General features: G+C 49.5%; 1 protein-coding gene across 4 annotated transcripts in view; it reads left to right on the top strand.

The window, feature by feature from the left end:
- Positions 1-8,801, top strand: part of RNF213 (ring finger protein 213) — a 131,509-nt gene extending 122,708 nt beyond the window's left edge. For all 4 annotated transcript variants that reach the window (XM_073005470.1, XM_073005469.1, XM_073005473.1 and 1 more), the window contains 9 exons: positions 88-220; positions 667-750; positions 1,447-1,627; positions 1,891-2,092; positions 3,523-3,600; positions 4,160-4,354; positions 4,813-4,902; positions 4,997-5,175; positions 7,806-8,801. In XM_073005470.1, the coding sequence (XP_072861571.1) occupies positions 88-220; positions 667-750; positions 1,447-1,627; positions 1,891-2,092; positions 3,523-3,600; positions 4,160-4,354; positions 4,813-4,902; positions 4,997-5,175; positions 7,806-7,959 (1,296 nt within the window). In that variant the 3' untranslated portion in view covers positions 7,960-8,801. The remainder of the gene's footprint in view (positions 1-87; positions 221-666; positions 751-1,446; positions 1,628-1,890; positions 2,093-3,522; positions 3,601-4,159; positions 4,355-4,812; positions 4,903-4,996; positions 5,176-7,805) is intronic.
- Positions 8,802-12,018: the final 3,217 nt, after the last annotated feature.

Here is a 12,018-nt window from a genome sequence, read left to right on the forward strand (position 1 = left end):
GTCTCCCAGCCAGTCTCAAAGTCTGTATCCCCAATAACATTTTTTAGGTAAATAAAAATTGTTACCGGGTGGTCTTCCCTTCTCCAGGAAGCAGAGCTGAGGCTGGTAAAGTTCCTGCCTGAGATTTTGGCCCTGCAAAAAGGTCTAGTGAAGCGGTTCCAGAACGTCCCGCAAGTTGAATACAGCTCCATCAGAGGCTTCCTCAGCAGCCACAGCTCAGGTGTGGCTCTGCTCTGACAAGACCAGGACTGTCCCGCGTCTGGTGGTTCGAAAGGATCACTGCATAGGGGGACAGGGTGGGGAGGAGGGAGGAGGCGCTGATGGGGGCTCTACAGCCTAAGCTGGGCGGGGGGAGGCGCTGATGGGGGCTCTACAGCCTAAGCTGGGGGTGGGGAGGTACTGATGGGGGCTCTACAGCCTAAGCTCTCAGCATGCGGTGAAGGGTGCTTGAACCCCAAAAACATATTAGAAGCCTTCACCAGAGCTGAAAAGCGCCTCCCTCTTTAGCTCCTCAAACTTGGCTCACTGCTTCAAACAGCACCTCAGACAAGCTCATGACTGTACAAAGCAGCAAAGATGGGCTCTCGGCAGAGCATGTAACTAGGGTGGTTTGGCCCTTGCAGGGGGGGTGCTGTGACGGTTCTTAAAAAGTCTTCTGTTCTACAGAGGGGCTGAGGCAGCTACTTCAGAAGAGAATCACAATCTTCCTCTCAACATGGAACAAACTGAGGAGATCGCTTGAGACGAATGGTTAGTGTCCTGTCCCTCTGTCCCACTAAGCATTCCAGGAGAGCCTGGTCTGAAGGCTCTTCTCATCAGCCTGACTCAACCCATCCCTGTCAACACACAGAACTGTGTTTGTTTTTTTGTTTTTGAGATGGAGTCTCACTGTGTTGCCAGGCTGGAGTGCAGTGGTTCCATCTCGGCTCACTGCAATCTCCGCCTCCCGGCTTCAAGCAATTCTCCTGCCTCAGCCTCCGGAGTAGCTGGGATTACAGGCACATGCCACCACGCCCAGCTAATTTTTTTTTTTTTTTTTTGGTATTTATTAGTAGAGACGGGGTTTCACCATGTTGCACACAGGCTGGTCTCAAACTCCTGAGCTCAGGCAGTCCACCTGCCTCGGCCTCCCAAAGTGCTAGGATTACAAGTGTGAGCCACCACGCCCAGCCAGCACTGTGTCAATGCTTAACGTGTGTCTCTTTTGATGGTGGTGTCTGGATAAGTAAAATAAAGTGTCAGGAAAATAAATCCTCAGTCCTCTTCAGTCCCTAAATATGGCATCAAAAGGGAGCTGAAAGCATTTGAAACTCTATCAGTATACGGGGGCAGAACCGAGACCCAGCTCTCTGTGGAGCTGATGGCTTCTGCACCCTCCTCCCCACGCCTGGATTCTGTGAGGAGTAGGAACTCCTCTCTGCTTAAGAATAATCCTGTCATTTAAAGGCGAGATCAACCTACCCAAAGACTACTGCAGCACTGACTTGGATCTGGACGCTGATTTTGAGATCCTCTTGCCACGCCGACGGGGCCTGGGCCTCTGTGCTACCGCTCTCGTCAGCTACTTGATTCGCCTACACAATGAAATTGTCTACGCGGTGGAAAAACTCTCCGAGGGAAACAACAGGTGTGTGCACGAGCCAACAGAAAATGGTGCCTGCTCAGCCTGGGGTCCCTAAGCCCAGTGGGCAAACATAAGCAAGCTTCAGCCCCTTCCCTAACAGACACTCACTCCTTCAGCCGCCCTCACCAGCGACCCACCCCATACTTGGGTATGGTTTTCCTCCGCTCCAACTGTGAGAAATCAAGTAGGAGCCAGCTCCCTGCAATGTGGAGCCCTCGGCCCGCAAGCCCAGCCTGGACGCTGAACGCTGTCTTTCTGCCCCTCAGCTATTCCGTGGATGCTGCCGATGTCACTGACCTGCATGTCATCAGTTACGAAGTAGAGCGGGACCTGACTCCACTGATTCTCTCCAACTGCCAATACCAGGTGGAGCAGGGCAGAGAGACCCTGCAGGAGTTCGACCTGGAGAAGATTCAGCGGCAGATCATCAGCCGCTTCCTCCAAGGCAAGCCCCGGCTGAGCCTCAAGGTAGGGCTGACTCCCGCCACTGCTGCTCATTTGGTCGGTGTGTCTGTTGTGAACAAGCAGCCCTTGGTGTGTTTCTCACAAGAGGGAAGCAGCACCTCACCCCGCAGTCTGGTCTGCAGGGCTCTCCTGCGCCCTCTCCTGCAGGGCCATCTGCACCTCAGTCCCCCAAGGGACTGTTGAGGTCTTTTTTTTTTTTTTTTTGAAACAGGGTCTCACTCTGTCGCCCAGGCTGCAGGGCAGTGGTGCCGTCTTGGCTCACTGCAACCCCCCTCCACCTCTGGGCTCAAGCCACCCTCCCACCTCGGCTTCCCAAGTAGCTGTGACCACAGGTGTGCACCACCACGCCCAGTTAATTTGTGTATTTTTTGGTAGAGATGGGGCTTCACCATGTTGCCCAGCTGGTCTCGAACTCTTGGGCTCAAGGTATCCACCCACCTTGGCCTCCCAAAGTGCTGGGATTACAGGTGTGAGCCACCGCACCTGGCTGACTGTTGAGGTCTTGATGGCCTCATCATCTAGGTTTTTCTACCAGTTAACAGCACTACCACCCCCACAGCCCCTCCTCCTTCAGCCTCCATGGGCAACCTCCCAGCAGGTGTGATTAGCTGTGCCTTCTGTGTATCCTCACCTGACTGCCAAAGCCCACTCTGCAGTTAAAAGCATCCTGTAAGTTGGACTGCTAGCCACTCCTAACTGGTCCTCACCTCCAGGTTCTTCAGTCCATGGCCCAAAACCCACATCTGCCTCTCTTCTTTCTGTGCCGGATGGCCCTGCCTGGCCTCTCACGGCATACGGGATAAAGCAGACACTGTTGTCTGGTATGGGAGGCCCTGTAGCTCAGCCTAGCCCAACCTTCCAGCCCTGCCTCCAGCCACGTAGCCCATTTCCCTGCACTGCATCCCGTGACCTCACGCACTGGAGCCACACGGCAGGCACTTTCCCATCTCTGCTCTTTCACCTGGACAGCACTTGTTCATTCCAGCTACAGTCAAATCTACTGTACTTATGTACGGTACCACCTGCAACTGGGCCAGGAACTGTGAGAGCCCATGGCTGTTTTTCATTCATTCTCACAGCCATGTCCTCTGGCAGAGTGATTGCCTGTGCATGGTCTGTGCCTTTAGTGACTGAATGAATACATGAATGGGATATGCACAGATACCTGTTGCCCTAGCACCTCCTGTGGTGAAGCCGGCCACGATGACGTGACAATATCTTGTCATGTAATTGGCCGTGGGGGCTCGCTGGATTCCCGGTTGTGTTCCTATTTCCACAGATGGTGGGTTAATGACAGGGGGCGCTCTTTGCTGAGGGATACACTGGGCAGTGCGGCACTACGCTGGAGTTCTGGCTGCAGATTCTGTTTGTCATCTGATGGAAATGTCCACAATGGATTTAATTTTAAAAACCTTTTTTCTTTCTCAATTTAGGGAATACCCACTCTGGTATACAGACACGACTGGAACTACGAACATCTCTTTATGGACATCAAGAACAAAATGGCACAGGTGATCCCGATAAACCTTATCCTTTGCATGGGGCTTTCTGCCTTCTCAGTGTGTTTTCCTCCATGTTAGGCCTACTCCAGCCTTGCCCCGGGTGTTTGCTGTGAGCCGCAGTTTCTGCGGCCTCCCTGAGGACCCCAGGGTGCTCCTTAAGAGCCCAGTGCTCTTTGCGGAGGGCAAGCAAGACAGCAAATCAGCAGGTTTTCTTGTAGAGTAAAAGCAGACTGACATCTTGTGGGTTTGATGCTCAGAAATGATGTCATGGCCATGCCTGCTGAAGCGGAAAGTCCATGGAACCAGTTTGTTCCTGCTCTCTGCATGCCAGTATTGATAGGTAGACCTGTGTGTCTCCGTGGCCTCCAGGGTTGTTTGAAGATTCACTGCCCTTGTATCTATTTCTATGGAAAGTCTGGAAAACTGCCTGTACACAGTGCGCCCAAGTGTCACCTGTTAGCTGACCCCACATGTGGCTTGGGCAGTGAAGGGGCTCAGCTCTCTTACCAGGTGGTGAGACACCAGAAACCCAGCCCACAGACATCCCTCCCTGCTTTTCATTTCCCAGGACTCCCTCCCCAGCTCGGTCATTAGTGCCATCAGTGGACAGCTGCAGTCCTACAGCGATGCCTGTGAAGCGCTGTCCGTCGTAGAAGTCACTCTGGGGTTTCTGAGCACAGCTGGTGGGGATCCAAACATGCACCTGAATATGTATATTCAAGACGTCCTGAGAATGGGTGATCAGACGACTCACGTGTCAAAGGTGGGTCTCATGCCGAAAAAGAAATCAGCACAGCCCCTCACCCTCATCTCCTGCTTCCTCCGAGGGATAGGAGCATTCAGGGAGTGCCACTCTAGGTGCTCCTGAAAAGGACGGGGAGACAAGAACAACCGCTCACCCAGTCAGTCCAGCGTAAACAGGACACACCAGGGACAGCAGAGACAGACACATGCTAGAAATGCCAGCAGTCTAGATAGAGCCCAAATGTGACTGAGTACATGAGGCCCCTGCAAACTGCATGATGTGAGTGGACTCTGAAGTGCCACAGGAGGGAAGGTAGATAGGACAGAGATGGCCTTCACAAGGAGGGAGATCACATTAGTACAGGGCAGAACGAAGAGAAGAATGCCTGTGTGGAGAGCACTCAGGCTCCCTGGCACATGGCATGAGTGGGGGTGTGAGACCTCAGCCCCCATTCAGGAATTCTGTTCCTTCTGCAGGCCTTAGACAGATGCCAGTTAAAACATACCATTGCCCTCTGGCAGTTCCTGTCTGCTCATAAGTCTGAACAGCTGCTGCGGCTGCAGAAAGTAAGTCTGGTCTCTTCCTCTCCGCTGGACAGGGGGACTGCGCTCCCTTCTCCCTGCAGTCTTTAATGCTTCATTTGCTCTTCCATCGTTTTAGGAGCCATTTGGGGAAATCAGTTCAAGATACAAAGCAGATCTGAGCCCAGAAGATGCTAAGCTCCTCAGCACATTCCTAAATCAGATTGGCCTAGACGCCTTCCTGCTGGAGCTGCACGAAATGATAATCTTGAAACTAAAGAACCCCCAAACTGAGGGGAGCTTCAACCCTGAGTGGAGGTATGGATTTGCACACCTGTGGGGCGGGGCAGACACAATGTTCTGCTGTCTCTCCTGTGATCTTCCATAGACACAAAAGTAGTTATTTTCTTACCACAAGATATCATTTCCTGCTTTTTGCCATTACCGGGGCACCTTAGGACTAGCTTTTTGGTTTTAATCTCTGCTGGGTTTTCTTTAAGCAAGTACACAAGTTTTTCAGATAAGAGTCTTGCTCTGTTACCCAGGCTGGAGTGTGGTGGAGCAATCTCAACTCACTGCAACCTTGGCTCACTGCAACCTCCGCCTCCTGGGTTCAAGTGATCCTCGTGCCTCAGTCTCCTAAGTAGCTGGGACTACAGGTGTGTACTAACATGCCTGGTTAATTTTTATATTTTTAGTAGAGACAGAGTTTCACTATGTTAGCCAGGCTGGTCTCGAACTCCTGGCCTCAAGTGATCTGCCCGCCTCGGCCTCTTGAAGTGCTAGAATGAAAAGGCGTGAGCCACCACACCCAGCCTACAAGTCATATATTCTAATTTTTACAAGTAGACTATGTCAAAGAGAGGTACATTTTAAATCTGATACTAGGCCGGGCGTGGAGGCTTACCCTGCAATCCTAGCACTTTGGGAGGCCAAGGTGGGTGGATTACCTGAGGTCAGGAGTTCAAGACCAGCCTGGCCAACACGGTGAAAACACAAAAATTAGCCAGGCATGGTGGCACTCCCCTGTAGTCCCACCTACTCAGGAGGCTGAGGCAGGAGAATTGCTTTAACCTGGGACGTGGAGATTGCAGTGAGCCGAGATCGCACCACTGCACTCCACAATCCAGCCTGGGCAACAGAGGGAGACTTCGTCTCAAAAAAAAAAAAAAAAAAAAGAATAGAAAAAGCTATACCAATGTATAAAAAGAGTGTATGAGAATACTCAACATTGGATATTATCCATGTTTTACAATGTTGCCAATCTAATGGCCAAAATGCTATCTCATTTTCACTTGTATTTTCCCATTTACCGTGAGGCTGAACACGTTTTTTATATTCATCAGCCATTTGTATATCATCCTCTGAATTGCCTTTATTTATTTTTCATTTTTTGAGACAGTGTCTCACCCTCACCCAGGCTGGAGTGCAATGGTATGATCTCAGCTCACTGCAACCTCTGCCTCTTGGGTTCAAGCGATTCTCCTGCCTCAGCCTCCTGAGTAGCTGGGACTACAGGCATGTGCCTGCCCGGCTAATTTCGTTGTATTTTTAGTAGAGACGGGTTTCACCATGTTGACTAGGCTGGTCTCGAACTCCTGACCTCAAGTGATCTGCCCACCTTGGCCTCCCAAAGTGCTGGGATTACAGGTGTGAGCCACCGCACCCGGCCTGTCCTCTCTCTTTTTGTGCTTTCACACACTTGTTCACCAGTTTAGGTGTGAAGTTAGGATTTAACTTGACATTTTCCTGACTAGATCATCAAACTCCAGTCTTCCTCACCAATATGTTTCCTATTTGTTATTTTCCTCCATTATGCTATGTGGCATATACCTATATACCTATATACATGTATGTTATTTGAACTTATTCAATAAGTCTTTACTAGCCTGTACTTTTCACGTACATAAAAAAGATCCCTTTCCTAGAGAATTTCCCATCTTTTCTTAATGAGAAACATGTAATAGAATACAAGGTTTTTTGAATGGTGAGGCCTTGTTTAGCAACCCTATAAACAAACATCACCTTGCTAGAGGGCCTAAAGTCACACGAAGGGGCCGGCACAGGGTGCTCCGTGGGCTTCTGTCGTGTTTGTGTACTGCATGTGGGAAGCAGCAGTCAGGAACCAGAGCCTTCAACCCAGGATGCTAGTCTCAGTTCAGGAACTCAGGTGATTGACCTTAAACTGCTCCTCAGGATTTGTTTTTTTTGGTGGTTGTTGTTTTGTTTTTTTGTTTTTGAGACGGAGTCTCGCTCTGTCGCCCAGGCTGGAGTGCAGTGGTGCGATCTCAGCTCACTGCAACCACTACCTCCCGGGTTCAAGCGATTCTCCTGCCTCAGCCTCCCAAGTAGCTGGGATTACAGGCACCCGCCGCCATGCCTGGCTAATTTTTGTATTTTTAGTTTCTCCGTGTTGGCTAGGCTGGTCTGGAACTCCTGACTTCAAGTGATCCACCCGCCTCAGCCTCCTGAAGTGCTAGGATTACAGGTGTGAGCCACTGCGCCCAGCCTAGGATTTTAAGTCTTAATGAGCATTTTGGTTCTGCTGATGACAACAGGAAAAACTGACATGAGGGGACTGACTGGTCCCCTTATGTTATATGGGAGACTTTTTTTTTTTTTTTTTTGAGATAGGATCTCACTGTGGCCCAGGCTGGAGTGCAGTCGTGCAATCTCGGCTCGCTGCAGCCTCTACCTCCTGGGCTCAAGTGATCCTCCCACCTCAGCCTCCTAAGTAGCTGGGACTGTAGGGATACACAACCATGTGCCCAGCTAATTTTTGTGCTTTTGCTAGAGACAGGGTTTCGCCATGTTGCCCAGGCTGGTCTTGAACTCCTGAGCTCCAATGATCCACCCACCTCAGCCTCCCACAGTGCTGGGCTTACAATACATGAGCCACTGTGCTGAGGAGACTGTTCTAAATGCTCTCTTATTCTTTTGTTTTTCAGCCTGAGAGACACTCTGGTAAGTTACATGGAAACTAAAGAAAATGAAATTCTTCCTGAAATGGAATCTCAGTTCCCAGAAAAGATACTGCTCGCCAGCTGTGTCTCAGTGTGGAAAACAGCCGCTGTGCTGAAACAGGATCGACAAATGAGATAGAATTATTTCCTCAGCTGTCTTCGGATGACGTGGGAGAGAAGGCTCCTCTCTCCTCTCCTGCGGTGTGGACTTCATCACGGACTGGTGCTTTTGCATTCAGAAGGAAAGCTGTCAGCATAGTACCGAATTCAAGACCAAGGCGTGCTACATGAGCTGACAGCATTTTGAAGGCCGAGCTGTTTCTGGACCATGTGTGTACATGTTCTGAAACTTTCTCATGAGTACTGTTCACTAGGAGGTGACAATGAAGATTAGATGAAATTGGAAATAAACCAATATTGTTTACATTCCAAGAGACAAGCAGCTCAGCCACACTCGCAGCAATGATCTGTGCCCGCTCGCCTCTGGCACTGCCCACCCCTTTTTTTCTAACTCTGTACTCACAGAAGAAAATCTCATTTTCTTCTTTCTTCCATTCCCTTAAATTCTGAGTATTGTACATATATTTCTGGGTTTCCAAGATGATGTGAAAAACTGCCAGACTGTTTTTCGTCTTCTCACAAAGACAAGAAAAATCAGGGCATTTTGTGAGTGCCTTAAGATCAAACTAACCACATCTGGCCCACGCCCTCCCATTGAGTCACAGACCGATTTCAAAGGGTCAGAGCCAAAAGCCTCACTGTGAAAAGCACTGGACTTGGACCAGGGACACCATCAGGGCCTTGGTTTCCTCATGCTTAAAATGGAGAGAGGATTAATCACCAAAGATTCTTCTGATCTAATTATTTTGAAATTGTAAGAGAAAACTAGATGACTGTAAACTTGGTCACAGGCCTGGTTCTGGCAGTTCTCTGGGGAGTTTTTTGTAGCATTATGCCAAATAAACATGCGGTCTCAGTGTGCTCTCGCGTGTATGAATGTGTAGTCCTTTCTGTGGTTCTCAGCCAAGGCATAAAAACTAAGACTCAGCGCATACAAAATCAGTTACGTTTCCGAAAGAGGGAAGAGTCCCCGGGTCCGGATCTCGTGCTGCTTTTCTCACAGAAGTGTTGCCTTTTTTCTTTCCAAAATCTGCTTTGATACTTAGGACCTCTCTGGACTAATTTCTCTTCCTAGACAGCTCAGCACAGCTGTTGATAAGTTAGAGGCAGTATCCTTAACATTCATTCTAAACGAGTTAATGACTTAACTTGAAATTGGGCCCAAGGAGTGAGAGCTACAAAAATAGAAAATGCTTGTTCAGGACTCAGCCATGCACACCTTGCGCAGCGCTGGCAGGAGGCACGGAAGGAGCTGTGCTCCGTTCTCCTCACTGTGATGGTGCCGCCACAGGGTCTGATGAAGGGCAGAGTGACCCAGACTGCAGGCAGGAACTGACTTACACAGTCCCTGGCATTTAGTCATCCGTGATTGTTTTATTATTCTGGACTGTGCAGAGCCACTTGCCACCGAGATCTGCATTCCGACTGCCTGTGAGCGGGTGTGGGGGCCAGGGGCTGGCCTGCTGAAGTCTTCAACTTGCACTCGGAGCTCCTTTGATACCTCAGGGCTGGCCGTGACTCACTTGGCCACACCTCAGCAGCAGGGAGTCCACTGTCAGCCTCTTTCTGTTAAGGCTTTTTTTTTTTTCTTTTGGCCTGGGAATTTTTCCCATTTTTATGAAGAGTTTTAAACTGTTTCATTTTGTACGCTGTGCTTCAAAGCCTTAACTGTCATATCTTGCATTATCTTGTCTGTACATAAATATACTGGCCTAGCAGAGGCAAAACAAAGTGATTTTTATTTTACTTGTCATACCTGTCTTAATAAACCAGAGTTTTGCTGCTAAAGAACCCTCCTCTCTGGGGGCAGAGCTTCTATTTATGGCACATAGACATCAACGAGGCTTTTGGGAATCGTTTCTGTTGTTTGTGGAAATGTCCTTTAGAAGCACCCATGAAGAAGTATGTTCAGACTATTCAGACAGAAAGCACGCTCTGCCATCGAATGTGAGATGGTCAACTTTTCCTCTGGACAAAATGACAGCAGCCCGGCGACTCCACAGTGGAGCTGAGTGCCACTCCCTGGAGCCGGTCTGGGACTGAAATGCTTACAGCTCAGCCTCAGAGAGGAGTCCCCTGTGCCCTGCCTAAAATGACTTCACTGGAAACAGCAGGGCCGCAGCTAACAAAAGTACAGGTAGGAGCTAACTAACTTCACCCATGAGTCCACTTGTGGGGTGAGAGATAAACAGTAAGCCTTCCAGGAGCCCACTTACGTTTGAGTGCTAAAAATGCCCCTTTAGGGGGAAAATTGCATTTTCTCTTCCAAAAAGGAAAGGCTCTTCCAGGCGAGAAGAAGAGGCATGCTGGCCTGCACGGGAACGCTCGCTTTGTCTGCCCTGCGCCAGCCTCACCTCACCCTGCAGTTTCTGTTTCCGCCATGGATGCCTCATCACCGACCCTGACCTTCCCTCTCCCAACCCTTTATTCATCCTCACTCCTGCTCATACCCGCTTCCCTGGACAGTTCCCTGCTGCAGAGTTCTTTCTGCTTTCAGCCCTACCTTGGTGGTGATTTACCTAAAAATCTTCACAACTGATTATATCAAGACCTGACTGTGAAAATATTAGTCGAGTGTGCACACCTGTAATCCCAGCTACTTGGGAGGCTGAGGTGTGAGGATTGCTTGAGCCTGGGAGTTTGAGGCTGCAGTGAGCTATGATTGCACCACTGCACTCCAACCTGGGTGACAGAGTGAGACCCTGTCTCAAAAATAAAATAAAATAACATAAGGACATTACTGTGTGTGCAAATTATTTACCTTTCATTAATAGTTACAAGACTTTGTCGTGTGTTAGCTGAGATGGGTATGAGCTATTTCAGTTATTCCTATATATTCAGGCAATTCCAATTTAGAAACAAACTTCCAGTGATAAATATTGGGAAGAAAATGTCAGCTCAGGGCCAAGTAGGTAAAGCTACCCAAGTCTAGCCATGCCCACATGCACTAATGTGCTTAAGGAAAACACCTCTGATTTGATACATAAAGTGTGAAGTGTAATAAGGTTACATAACTGAGGAGGTGGCCAGAGAAAACCTGAGCCTCGAGCTGAATAATAATACAAGCCATGATTAGCATTTATATTGTATTCTGCATTATTCTCATCCCATCACGTTCATTCATTAAGTTCAACCATTAGCATTACGAATCCTGTTTCCAGCTGGAAAAACAAGCACCAGGAAAGTGCATTTTCCCCAAGAGAGCAACTTTGGTCAAAAGTCACACCTAATCACCCTTGCTGTAGGACAGCCCTTTTGAGGAGGTGAGGGTGTATGGGGAGGCAACCTGGGGCTGAAGCAGGGGGATGCTGGAGAGGCTGGAGGAGAGGCCCTGGGTCCAGTAAGTGCTCCACCAGGCTGCCCCTGCTCAGGTGCTCCACAGCCCATAAAAAACACCTTCAGCCCTACTGCACCTCCCCTCACACCTAAACTTACTAAAAGGGTCCTACTAAGGGAAGAGACCACCCCTCATATTGTCTTATGCCCAATTTCTGCCTCCAAAGAAGTAAAAACTAAAAGGCAGAAATGAAATCCACAGGCAGACAGCCCAGTGCGGCACCCTGGGCCTGGTAAAGATCGACCCCTGACCTAATTGGTTATGTTATCTATAGATTACAGACATTGTATAGAAAAGCACTGTGAAAATCCCTGTCCTGTTCTGATCTGATTACCGGTGCATGCGGCCCCCAGTTACGTACCCCCTGCTTGCTCAATCCATCACGACCCTCTCACACGCACCCCCTCAGAGTTGTGAGCCCTTAAAAGGGACAGGAATTGCTCACTCGGGGAGCTCGGTTGTTGGAGACGTAAGTCTTGCTGAAGCTCCCAGCTGAATAAAGCCCTTCCTTCTTTAACTTGGTGTCTGAGGAGTTTTGTCTGCAGTTTGTCCTGCTACATTTCTTGTTTCCCTGACTGGGAAGCGAGGCGATTGGCGGATGGTCAAGGCAGCTCCTTAGGCGGCTTAAGCCTGCCCTGTGGAACATCCCTGCGGGGGACTCCGACCAGCTCGAGTGACGTGGATCCTGAGAGCATTGCTGGGTAGGCATTTGCCCCGGTGGGACGCCTCGTCAGAGCAGTG

The sequence above is a fragment of the Chlorocebus sabaeus genome, chromosome 16 (genome assembly GCF_047675955.1).
Source record: "Chlorocebus sabaeus isolate Y175 chromosome 16, mChlSab1.0.hap1, whole genome shotgun sequence".
NCBI lineage: Eukaryota > Metazoa > Chordata > Mammalia > Primates > Cercopithecidae > Chlorocebus > Chlorocebus sabaeus.